We start from the raw sequence: 13,486 nt of genomic DNA on the forward strand, positions 1-13,486 counted from the left end.
GTTAGCTATTTTAGGACGACAAATGCAACGCGTCAAGCTGCTGTTTATTATTTATGGGCGGGGAGGTGAATATCCATTTTGTGGGATGCCCTCTTTAATCTTTTACATTTCATAAAAATTCAGATTTTTTTTTTTAACCGTGCATTATTCTCGCGACGGGTCATTAGGCGCAGGGACGTGAGGGGTGCGAGCTCCGGTTCAGCGTCGGTGGGTGCTCGCGTTCCTTATACCCATCATCATCATCATGATTTGCAGCCCATTGTCAATCCACTGCTGGATGAAGGCCTTCCTCCCCCTATTACCGTTGTCAGTGATGGGGGGATTCGTTTAATCACGCGTCATCACGCTGCTCGGTGCGGGGGTTGGTGAAGGACATTCACCATCATGATCGTCAGAGATTTATCCACTGCTGAGTGAAAACCCTCCGAACGCCACCGTTCTCACGTCTCACGTTTAACAACAACAATCTTAATTTTCTAAAAGCGCATTTCCCATCAAAATATCTTCAAGGGCTTTAAAAAATAAATAGATATGGAGGTTATTCGTCATACTTCACCACGATAGGTCAATGCAGATTGGTATAGGCGTGGTGGTGGTGGGGGGCGGTGGTGGGGGGGCGGTGGGGCGGTGGTGGGGGGGGCGGTGGTGGGGGGGTGGTGGTGGGGAGGTGGTGGGGGAGGGGGGCGGTGGTGGTGGGGGGCGGTGGTGGGGGGGCGGTGGGGGGGGGCGGTGGTGGGGGGGTGGTGGTGCGGGGGATGGTGGGAGGGTGGTGGGGGGGGGGGCGGTGGTGTGGTGGTTATCTTGCCGCGCTACAAAGCCGGCGACCCGAGTTCGATTCCCGCTCACGGCCAACACCAGTGACGGTTATCTGAAGCTGTCATGGGCCTCCCCTAAGTCAACTCAGCCTTAAATTAGTACCTGGTGTGATGTGTAAACATCGTCACTGGGGAGACAAAGGCGGTCGGACGTGGTGGTAGCCACCCCACCCCCTCGTGTACCGTTCCGGCCTTCATAGGTCCTCGCTAACAGCACTTGCCCCCACAGTCTGTTAAGGGCTATACGGGGGATATTTGTCTTTGCCTTTGGTGGGCGTGGGGAGGGGAGATACCTAGGACCGGTGTAGATATCACTCCCCACTGGTCGCAGATAAGTGTCTCCAAATCTGCATGGAAAATCAATTCTATCCATTAGACTCAGCGATAAAGCCTTCCAGATGATCCAGACAGAAACTATTTCAAGTCGAACTGTAATAATGCCTGCTGATTGGCTCACCACGAGGCTAATAATACGGCTCTCAACAACTGGACATCTGTGGTAAAAAAAATAGCTTCATAGCTCATCGGAGTCCTGCAGTATAAATACATATTCTGAAATATTCCGATGATGTTGTAGGTCCTCCTTGAGGCGCCCCGCTCCACGTGGAGGTAACAGCTGATGAGCGACGCGAGCGCAGCCGTCGGGAATCGTCTCGCTTTCAACGACGATGGCAGTGGTCGTGAAGCTCGGGGAAAGAAAACAAAACTTGCTTGAGTAATTAGCGCTGTGAGCGATTTATGTTTGATGAATTTACTTTGAGTCGAATACATGCGATGTTTTTAATTTGCATAGATAAAAACATAAATACGTTTGTGGTCTTCATAACAAAAATTGCAATATGTAACACACAATTAGCTCCGTTCCACCTATTTGACTTCGGCCCCTCGTTGCATCAACACGGCTCTGGGTGTGACCAGAAAACCCGTGCTGGACCCGTGCCGCGCCAAACCAACCCGAGCGGTCGTCCCAACCGCCGCTGTGCTGCCCGCATCCAACTCCTCCCGTCGCCTCTGTGGACTCCGAAGCGGCAGTCGACAAAGGCGCAAATTGATGTGGTCACAGGAGCCCTCCCCCTCCACCCCCCCCGCGAAAAAACCGAAGCCTTAGTAAAACACATTCATAGTCGGAATTGATGAAGCCCATTTAGAAGGACGGAAAATCCGCGCACCGGCTTGCACGAGGATTCTTCCTCGTGCAACATTCGCGAAGTATTTGTCATTTTTTCATTATTCCCGCGCCGATTTCCCCACGGACAGGCACTCTTCACGCCGACGGCGGCAGCAGCACTCCCGGCTCGAGCGCCGTCGTGCTCACAGTGAGCCGAGAGGCGTCAGCGGGCCCACGTGGTCTCGGCTGCGCGCGTGCGCGTCTGTGCGCGCGCGCCTCCATAGAAGGCAATTACACATTAATGAGGCCCTACATAAATAACGGGCTTCTGAGTGTTACCCCGTGCTAAGTGCGCGTGTGTGTGTGTGGATTTTCTCCCGGATACTCTGTCCCACCACTCCTTAAGAAGCACTTACGAAATGCATGCCCTTCTCAATACACCCTTGCCCATACACACACGCCAATGATCTACTCAATTCACCCATGCCCTGCCCTACACGTGCATGCCCATCTCACAACAACACCCATGCCCTGCCCAACACGTGCATGCCCATCTCACAACAACACCCACGCCCTGCCCCACACGTGCATGCCCATCTCACAACAACACCCATGCCCTGCCCAACACGTTCATGCCCAACTCACAACAACACCCATGCCCTGCCCAACACGTGCACGCTCTGCTCTGGACGGAGACCAACAGAGTCGCGGGCGATCTGGCTGCTGGCCACGTGCCCCCGGGACGCCCGCGGTGTCGGGACACGAGAATGGGGCTCGTGGTGCGGCACTGAGTGATGGGTAGGGGACACGGAGCCCTGCTGCCGACATTGGGTGCGAGTTTGCCGCTGCTCTTCGCTACACACACAGACGCGTGCGTGGACACAAGCACAACAACAAATTACCCCCCCCCCGTATAGCCTTCACAGACTGTTGGGGCAAGTGCTGTTAGCAAGTGGCACCGATGAAGGCCGGCACGGCACACGGGGGGTTGGGATGCCAACACCACGCCCGGCTGCCTTTGTCTCCCCGGTGGCAATGTTTGCACATCGGCTACGTACGGTGCGAAATAAATTCAACATACATCGCACAAGCTACTAACTTGAGGCTGGGTTGACCTAGAGGAGGCTCAAGACTGGTTCAGACAATCGCCACTGGCGTTGGCCGTGAGCGGGAATCGAACTCGGAGGGCAGTCAGCGCCGAGACCAATGCGCCACCGCTCCCCACTCACCCACACGTCCCCCCATCGCGCCGACAAGCACACCCACTCCCTGCGCCGTGTCTCACACCCCCCCGGGGTGAACCCAGATCCATCCCCGCCACGCCGTCCCCTCCCCACTTCGCCAAGTCCCCTTGCTTGGCCCTCCGTCTCTGAGACAGTTCGAATTTCAAAAGAAAGACATTGAGAGCACATCGAGCAGCTATGGGCACTGATCACAGGGGCTCGCGTATTTAAAGTGTCCGGGGTAGTTGACAACGAGACGCGAGAGACAGGGAGAGAGAGACAGGGAGAGAGAGAGGGGTCACGGTCGCAGGGAACTCCCTCTCCCCTCTCGTGCGCGTACAATTGATGTTTTTTCGTTGCATTCTGGTAACCGCGTGAATAGAATTGAAATATATAACGGTTACCGGTTTTTTGCCGCAAGCACGGTGACCCCTATGTTTAGTTGTATGTGAAGCGTCGTCGTCATTCGTGCAAATTTGCGTCGCAACTAGACGGTGAGCAAGCGGCGCCATCAACGATCGCCCCAGCTCTGCATTCCTCTATATATTGAGATGTTTACAGCCGCCTAATGAGTGTTTATAAACAACGTAAAGATGTCACGGTTGTCTATCAGGTGACACAATGCTGCAAGTTTCGTAAATCCCCCGATCACTCTCTCAGCAGTGTACATGGGGTACACCACAGTCAGTAACATCGGCGGGTGTGGTGTGGTGGGGTAAAGAGTGGGTAAGCACACCACTTCAAAGACATCTGGCCAACGTGGCAGGGCTCCCTCTGGCGAAGGCTCTTCCACCGGCAATGGCTTGGGCGAAGACTTGCAGGGTTGCGCCTGCACCTTTTAACCGACAGACGAGGGCATTCAAGGCAGTCAAATTAATGTGGAAAGGGATATCAACAACAACAACAGCAGCAGCAGAGCACCAGGCCGAGATGAACACAGCGAATCTGACCAGCGCGATGAGGGTACACGCGTCAGGGTCAAGAGAATCGACCTCTTCCGTGCGTGCAGCAGCTACGATCGCGGCCGGGAGTTAAGCGAAATGGGACACTAGGTGGGACACGAGGTGGGACACGAGATGGGACACGAGGTGGGACACAAGGTGGGACACGAGGTGGGACACGAGGTGGGACACAAGATGAGACACGAGGTGGGACACGAGGTGGGACACGAGGCGGGACACGAGGCGGGACACGAGATGGGACACGAGGTGGGACACGAGGTGGGATACGAGGTGGGACACGAGATGGGACACGAGATGGGACACGAGATGGGACACGAGATGGGACACGAGATGGGACACGAGGTGGGACACGAGGTGGGACACGAGGTGGGACACGAGGCGGGACACGAGGTGGGACACGAGATGGGACACGAAATGGGACACGAGGTGGGACACGAGATGGGACACGAGGTGGGACACAAGATGAGACACGAGATGGGACAAGTGATTAAAACCCGCTCAGGCTTGGTGCTCAGTGGAAGGTAGAGAGAGAGAGAGGAAAAAAATCTACAACAAAAATCAAGAATAAAAATGTCGTTCCCCTCTTGTGGGCGCGAAGAAAAGAGCAGCCTCGCCTGGCCACTCTCGCCACCCGACTCGAACTGACAAAGACTCTCGCGGGACTGGCTCCCGATTCGAGGCCCGGTAATGGGAAGGCGCCTCAATTGTTCCCCGGCGCCCCCGCGGGCTCACAGTGGCCGTCACTGGGCAGGCGAGGAAATCCTTGGGTGGTCACGGTCCGTTAGGGTTTAGGGGTTCGAATCTGGGAAGACGCCAAAGCATTCAAATCCGGTTTCCCATTTAACACGTGGGCTGCTTAATGCGTAGGCTTTCGCGGCGAATATTACCCATCATAAAGGTTACTACTTCGGCACATCGGTGTGTTGGAGGGCAAACCCACGACATTTACAATTTGAGTACCGTGGCGTGTCGCTGGTGATTACATCGGCCGATTTGCCAGAATTGTGAAGAAGTCCTCGTCTTTCGCTTTTCCACGTCCAGGGAGTTGACACTTTACAGGTCATAGATACACGCTGTGACCCTGGCGTGACCTCAAATTGGTAATCGTGTGCTGGCTTCTTCTGGGGCTATTCTCCGTCCGCGTAAATGGGCAGAGAACGACGCAGGGTGATGCACTGGCTGTATAATGTCTCTGTCTCACGGCGTGACGCCGATGGCGCAAGGAGAATTGTAATTTCTCGCGCGTGTATTTCCCATCGCTCTCCCAGAGTCCCATGGTGTTAGCTGCACCAGCGCGAGTTAAAGAACGGCCTCGGAAGGTGACGTTACAGAACTACTCATTTCAAAACTCGTCGTATCTACACTCGGGGCGTTCCTTTGACGTGCACGGTGGTCACCCGTCCCACCCACTAAGCAGACTCGACGGGCTTAGCTGCTGAGATCCGACGCGGTCAGGCACATTGTCACGGTGGGTTTTCTCGTTCCTTTAACGACGATAACGGGCCACTTGAGCCAAGAGGCGGACTCTCAAGTGCGAGACAAATTGGGGTTAAGGTATCGCCAATTACGCACCGGCCGGCCCCGATAGCGCAACGCGCGTGGCTAATTACGGCGATGCCCGTCCGTGCCACTCCCTGGAGCCCACCGCCGGTGGCTCTGCCGCGTTGACGAGGCGGCGCGAGGCGGCGGCGTGACGCCACTTGGCGCCACGCCGCGTGCTCGCGCTCCCAGTGCAGAGCAGCGAGAAGCAGTGGAAGAGCCGCTGTCTCAAGTGAAGGAAACGAGGAGCCGGATCGTGAGGTACGGCTCTCTTTGTGTCACCACTGCCGTACGTGCTAGCGGCTGGGCTGTGCCGCGCGAGGTTCGGCACGATGTCCGATGTTTCGTTGCACATCCTGACAGCGTCTTCTAGTTTCTGGGTGAATAATTGGTGGACTTTATAGAGGGCTGAACCGGACCTGTTGGTGCCGAGTCCAGCTTTCACTCTCCCGCGGTTAAACCTGAGTTCTCAAGCGCAGCGAGTTCTTTCTGCCGGCTCGCCAATCACTCTACAGTACACACACACAAACCCATCCTATAAAAGTAGATGATTGACTAGATAAAGAATATCATAACGTTCGAAAATACCAATTTTGATGTGCGAGTTGACAGACTGGTGATCACGCCGCAGGTTATATAGACGGCCGTGCCCTGATGTGTTAAAAGAGAACCGTGAAGTGCCTTCTCCGAGCTCCCGAAGAAGCTCCCAAAACGTCGGAGCGAAACGTCGAGCACCACGAAGAACCAACACGCGGCACAAGTCGAAAGCAACATCAGAGATTCGCACGCTTCAATGACTCCCTGCTGCAAGTGGAAAGGAACCCTATGGGCCGTGCATCGGAAGCTAATTGCTGATTAGCATCCACAACACCGCGTGTTTGTATTTCCTTGCAACACAAAAAAAAAACCGGCGAGCCATCATCCTTCACAGTGGTGAGCTCTAATTAACTTTGCCAATGAACTGTTGAGAGTTAATGAACGTTGTACCGAATCACTCTCGTGCACGTCAGGGCCACAGTGTTCCGCCTTCTCGATTCGCTTGAGATGAAGGGGGGGGGGGTTGGAGGGGGGGGGGGGTGAAGGGGGGTGAAGGGGGGGGATCAAAGGGGGGGGTGAAGGGGGGGTGGAGGAGGGATCAAGGGGGGGCATGAAGGGGGGGGGGGGTGGAGGGGGGATCAAGGGGGGGGCATGAAGGGGGGGGTGGAGGGGGGATCAAGGGGGGGCATGAAAGGGGGGATGAAGAGGGGGGTTATGGGGGATGAAGGGGGGAGGGTGGCGTCCGACGTTCGGGCCCAGTGGTTGGGAGCAGGAGCAGGAGGAGGGGGAGGCGGCGATGGATTTCCCCCCCTTTTTTCCCTGCGTGTTGTTGTTGTTGAGGCTCAATAATTCGTGGGCGAAGGGGGCCCACGGACACAGGATTTGACGTTGGCTGAGCCGTGGAGCTCCGCGAAGGAAATCACGGCGGGATTTACCGGACACCTCCCTTTGTTCCGAAGCGTCTACATCACGGCGCCGATCCGATGACCGCCCGAGCGAATCGCACCGCACCACGTTTCCAGGCGAAAATGTTCCACGTTTTACGGCAAAGCCCGGCCGTAAAGCATTGGGCGATGTGTGTGCGTGGTTTGTTAAAGTGCAGAGATCGCAACCGTGATTGATTGTGTCCTCGTAGCCTGCCGGGGTGTCGCCTGCGGCAGATCGTCAGATCCGGGCAGCTTGAGCCCGGATCGTTCTCGGATGGGTGGTCTCCGTGCACCCAAACAAGACTGGAGACGATTTAAACAAAAAAAAACCACTAAGATCTCGCGGTGCTCTGTTGTTGGCAGTGGTGCACACGCACACATAATACAACAACAATATACAATTTTAACACGTTTGTCGATCACACACTACTACTCTGAAGAAGAGCCGTTGCCTGAAACGTCACCTGATATATATAATGCTTGTATATTAGGGCGGTGTTATTGATGGACGTGTTGACTTGTTGCTGTTGATGGACAACACAGATGCGGGGTGGATCCATGGTCGTCCGGGCGGGGATGGATTGTTATTATTGACAGAGACAGTAGTACATTAGGTATTGTTTTTTGGCATGGAAAACAAAGGGCATCATTTTTTACAATCTTAACACATCTGAATTGCTGCCCCCTTGGCAAGTTTCTCGGTCCGTCTCTGCCTCTTGGTGCCGTCGTCTGTCTGTGACGAAACCAGCGGGAGCCATTCGCTCGCCGAACAACAACGACTCCCGCACCCTGTCAGCGGCCCTGACACTAAACGACAAAGATCCCCCGTGTAGCCTTGACAGATTGTAGGTGCAAGTGTTGTTAGCGAGTAGCACCTATGAAGGCCGGTACGGCACACGAGGGGGTGGGTGGCCAGCACCACGCCCGGTCGCCTTTGTCTCCCCAGCGGCGATGTTTACACACCGCACCAGGTACTCATTTCAGGCTGAGTAGACCTAGCGGAGGCCCAGGACCGGTTTTGGCAGTGAGCGGGAATCGAACTGGAGTCACCGGGTATCGTAGCACAACGCGCTAACCGCCGCTCCACCGCTCCTCTCCGACACACGCACACGCACACACACACACGCACACACACGCACACACACACACACACCCATACACACACACACGTACATACACGCACACACACACACACGCGCACACACACACAGTGCAGCATTCCGCTCCTCACTGGCACGCTGTCCGTGTGACAGTTACACGGGTGCGAGCGTGTGCGGTGGGCACCGGGCGAGCGCGTGGTCTGAGACCGCCAAACGATCTCGGCCCAAAATTCCTGCCCCATGGGGAGGGTAGCGAACCCTCACCCTGCACCTGTCCTGGGCAGCAGCTGCCCCCTTACCCCCCTCAGCTCCCCTCCGCCAGCCAGAGCCACTGACGCCACCGACTCTCAGATTCCTCGGCGGCTGCTGTCCCAGTCGCCACCGCTCCCCCACCCCCCACCCCCCCCCGTGAAAGAAGCCACCCCATCTCCGCGGTGCTCTCCAGTTGCTCGGCACGATGCCCGACGTTTCGTACCACGTGCTGGGAGCTTCTTCGGGAACTTAATTGAATACAGCTCCCATGCTCGGTGTGTTGCTGCCTATGATCCAAATCGCCCGGAACGGTCGCGATCTGATCGTCAGATCTGGGACGCTGAGCGGGGTTTGAGCCGAGAGAGTGCTTGGACGGACGCGCGCCGCGCGGCACACGCGTTACGGGCTGCTGTGCGGTGGCAGAGGGCAGTGAAGCAACACTACATTGTTGTACTGTACTCTGCTGTCACGTCTGCGCTCCCCGCCCTCATCAACCCGCACTGGCCAACGTGGCTGGACGTGCGTACGAATCATCACCCCGAGACCCGCAGCGTCGAGCGAGTAGACGGGCCACTCGTCCAGCAGTGGAGTGGCGTGCGCTCGGCGTCGCGAGCGCGGTGCTGAGTTAAAGTCAAAATATCAGCAGCGGCTGCGAGAAAATCTCCGAATGAAGGTGTGCGCTCTGGGAGGTCGGCGGAGGTCAGGAATTCTACAAACATAAACGACCCCTCCCCCTGTGTTGTTGTTCACATTTAAATGGAAAAGACCGAGCGACTGGGGACGAAATTTGCATGTGCGCGGCGGTGGGGAGTGGTGGTGCAGCGGTTAGCGCGCTACTCGACGCACTCTCCGAATAGCATGGTGGTTGGCTACGTGCGGTGCGAAAGAAGTTCAACATACATGCACGCCAGCCCCCCGGGTTCGATTCGTAACTGATTTTTGGGTTTGATCTTGCAATTAAAATGCTGTGTCACAAACTCTCCCCCACGCGACACAGACAATCAATGAAGTCATCACGTAAGCGTGCCAAATGTATGACTGCTTTAGCACACCGGTATGTTGGGGAGAAATTCACAACATCACAATTTGGTAAGATTGTTCAACATTGTATAACATTGTTGAACATTTAACGCAAGGACGGTGTTCTGAAGGAGTAAAACATTGGCACGTGTGTTCATCACGTGACAACCGTGTCGGGTGGACGGGGAGGGGGGGCTTATGACACGCATTTCTTTTGTTCAGGCGGTGTGGTCCACAAAAACGATGATGAATTCATCGCGAAGGGCTGCGTGTTGAATGCACTCGTTCTGTTATAGTCCTCGGTGCTCACACGCGCCGTACAACAGCACCGCTCATACGTTGTGTGAAATGTTGCGGCGAGGTATTTTACGATCACAAAAAGGCGCCTTCTGATCACGAGCCGTCGGCGTGACAATGCTCTCTCCCGGTGTCTTACGCTGATGGTGCTGCTGCTGCTTCTGATGGTGTCGATGATGATGATTTTGCGGTTGCATCCCGGAATAACCCGTTAGAGCGCACGGCGGCAGCAAAGCGCATAACACAAAGCCCGGGCATCAACAACAACAAAAAGAAGCAAATAAATAAATACGTTTCACGAAAGAAAAAAAAACCCGCTCGGCACCTGCCTCCCTTCGCATCCCGCGGGACGCGTTAGGTCCTGATGAGAAACGCGAAGTGATAATGGAACGCTGGGACCGCCGCAGTGATTGCATTAAGATGTCGCGGCGCTGTTAACCCCACTCCGCCTCCGGCTCGGAGACGGCGTCCCTGCCGCCGTCACCGTTCCCGGCCATGGCCTCTCGTGGAGCAAATTGGGTTGCCACCTGTCACGTAACAACAACAGCGGTGACGGCGACGACGACGAAAAAACCGGGACACGTCATGCACGCGGACAAGATGAATATCGAACGACAGACAGCTGGATGCTAAGGTGTTGTAATAGCTGGCGCGCTGGTCGCCGGCTTGGTTCGATCTCTCGGCGCGGCACTCTAAGAATGGCGTAAGGTTCTTAAATTATCTCCCCCCCCCCTCCCCGGCTCTACCGCCTCTGTCCGCCCAGGGGTACAAAGACGTCCACCACTGTCCGCTGTTAGTCGATCGCGCGTCGCGTGCGGTGGGGTAAAGTGTGGGTGCGCCCACTCCTTCCGAGATATTTCAGAATCTACGGCCGGTTTTTACCGAACAGGGACCAGTGACCGATTCCGCGTGGAATTTTAGTCGTAAGAGGTGGGCGTACTCACACTCTGCCCCATCACGCGCGACCTTGCTCGTCGACCATGCGTACCGCTGGATGGAGAGAGTTGATAGGGGGGGGGGTGTAAGAAACTAGCGCTATTGTTTGAACTTCCACGCCGGGAGATGGAATTGAACTGGGGGCCTCTGGATTGCAAGTCCAGTGGCGCTGCTCGGCATTTTGCCGCTGCGGCAGTTGCCTGTATCTGTGAGTTTATAAGCTCAACGTGTTGTGTTTGTACACGTGGCGCAAACCCGTTAAACATTAGTTTTTTTTTTAAGTTTGTGTGTTTGTTTTATCCACGCTGTTGCCGGGAATGCTAAAGAAAAAAACGATTTTAACCATCGTAGACGTTTTACGACCAAAACCCATTACGCACGGCGCCCAGTGCGGAAGGCGTTCGCTCCCTGCGATGCTGTGTCCTCGGTTATCTGAGCCAATAAATCAGATGCTCCGGCTAACACCGTTGCAAGCAAAGACTCCCCACGACAAACGGGCCCCGGGTTGTTACCAAGAGATCAGCGGCCAGGCGGGGAAGGTGCTAAAGCCGCAGACGAGGGCGCTCTTGGTGGACCATTTTCGTGAAAATGAAAATAATAAATAGAAGCGAGGTTTTCCACGGATAGACGCGGATTAGAGGATGAACTCTCCATCGCTTCTGGGTCACTCTTCTTCTCCGCAATAAAACAAACCCTACGGATAGGAGGATGAATATCTGCACTTACAGAAAACCGCATCGGAGTGCCTCTAACTCACGACTAAATGTGAATAATAATAATAGGATGAATTGAACTACGATTTTAAATGTAGGGTTACATTTTTTTGAAAAGTATAATTGGTTGCTTAGTTCTTGGTGGTTACAAAAACCCCAGCGCTCGAAGAATTCGCCAAGGCGACGACTTCATCACGCGCGAGATCACCTCGAGGTGTCACACCTCAAGCGCCGCGATGACATCTCGTCCAGCTGCGAACGGAGCGAGCGATCAAACGCCTCCGAGGAGGCACGCGCGTCGATGAGTGCGAATCCACGCGCGCGCACGATTCCACTTCCCCTCCGTCTGTCTTGCCGCCACTCTCACGGCCGCTTTCACGCCCCCCCCCCTCTCCTTGTACCGTTGCACGCGACAGGTGACGGCCGTGGAGCGGCAGATTTTCGACTTCCTGGGCTACCAGTGGGCGCCCATCCTCGCCAACTTCCTGCACATCCTCATGCTCATCCTGGGCCTCTTCGGAGCGCTGCAGTACCGCCCACGCTACCTGACCGCGGTGAGAGTCGGGCACGCGGCGCAGACGAACGCCTCCTCGCTCACCCGTTCTGGGGACCTCATCGGGGCTGCAGCCCGGCGCATTGGATCTTGAAGGCCCCCACAAAAAATATTTACCGTGTTTCTCGTACCCCAAACCATGAGTCAATCCTACTCACTCCACACCCTACCCATCAGCCACCTACATCTCACACCTCACGCACCAACCCATCCGACTCTAATGTCTCACACCACACTCAGGACATTATAAAGCACCCAGACCCCGCTTGCAGCTTCCACTCGACCACCGTCTCCTCGCTTCTCCTGCACCACCACAGCCAGGCGCGTGCCAGCTGAGCCCCGTCACGTGACACGCACGGCGCGGTTCCCAAGGAGGCCGCCGGCTACGATGCTCGCGGTGACGGAGAGACCCCCGCCTGCAGCCCGTACCACGTGATCGGCCTCCCGAGTCCGTGGGGCCGGAGCCACGGAGTGGCGGGCCGTCTCCAGCCTGTCGGACTTCGAGTCCTTTCCACCGCTGCGCTAGCGGCTGCAGATATTCACGTGAACCGAATTGCGTACAACGTCCACGAATTAAAACGCCGTCTCTTGCGCGAGCGAGTCGATGCCCTGCGGTGCTGTTGAGTGCAAGAATCAATGTCAATCAGAGCGCCGTCGCTCACCTGCGGTGAACCCGAGCCTCGAGCGCGTCACGCCGCGGCTGTCACCCGTCAACCTGCAGCGCGCCCCCATCCTGGGCGTGGGGAGTGAGCCAGGCTCAGAGGGGGGTGAGTCAGGCTCAATGGGGAGTGAGCCAGGCTCAGAGGGGAGTGAGCCAGGCTCAGTGGGGAGTGAGTCAGGCTCAGTGGGGAGTGAGCCAGGCTCAGTGGGGAGTGAGCCAGGCTCAGTGGGGAGTGAGCCAGGCTCAGTGGGGGGTGAGCCAGACTCAGTGGGGAGTGAGCCAGGCTCAGTGGGGAGTGAGCCAGGCTCAGTGGGGAGTGGGGAGTGAGCCAGACTCAGTGGGGAGTGAGCCAGGCTCAGTGGGGAGTGAGCCAGGCTTAGTGGGGAGTGAGCCAGATTCAGTGGGGAGTGAGCCAGGCTTAGTGGGGAGTGAGCCAGGCTCAGTGGGGAGTGAGCCAGGCTTAGTGGGGAGTGAGCCAGACTCAGTGGGGAGTGAGCCAGGCTCAGTGGGGAGTGAGCCACATTCAGCGGGAGAGGCGATAAAACGCCACTGCAGACGTCAGGCGTAGCAGCAGCCACGCCATTATCAGAGCGCACACCCGTGCCCTGTCAACCTGCCCGTCACGAACATCGCATATTTCTTCTCTCGCTCTCACGCAGCCCTGGCTGATTGCGCCTCGCCGCCAATTTCCAGGCTTTCGAATGCCGCTCATTCAGAGGTGGTGGCCCCCGAGTAGCTCAGACATTAGAGAGGCTGAGCCAGCTCCACTTAAACCCCTGGGTTCGAATCCGGATTTCAGCCGCTGTCCATTATTACTTCGGGTTCTCAGATTTAGCGAGATGGT

General features: G+C 56.2%; 1 protein-coding gene across 1 annotated transcript in view; it reads left to right on the top strand.

The window, feature by feature from the left end:
- The window catches only part of LOC144938638 (sodium/potassium-transporting ATPase subunit beta-1-interacting protein 3-like), a 75,104-nt gene that overhangs the window by 28,626 nt on the left and 32,992 nt on the right, over window positions 1–13,486 (top strand). Inside the window, exon 2 of the mRNA XM_078866622.1 lies at window positions 11,845–11,982. Coding sequence (XP_078722748.1) covers window positions 11,845–11,982 — 138 coding nt within the window. The remainder of the gene's footprint in view (window positions 1–11,844; window positions 11,983–13,486) is intronic.

This window comes from Lampetra fluviatilis, chromosome 22, assembly GCF_964198595.1.
Source record: "Lampetra fluviatilis chromosome 22, kcLamFluv1.1, whole genome shotgun sequence".
Taxonomy (NCBI): Eukaryota; Metazoa; Chordata; class Hyperoartia; order Petromyzontiformes; family Petromyzontidae; genus Lampetra; species Lampetra fluviatilis.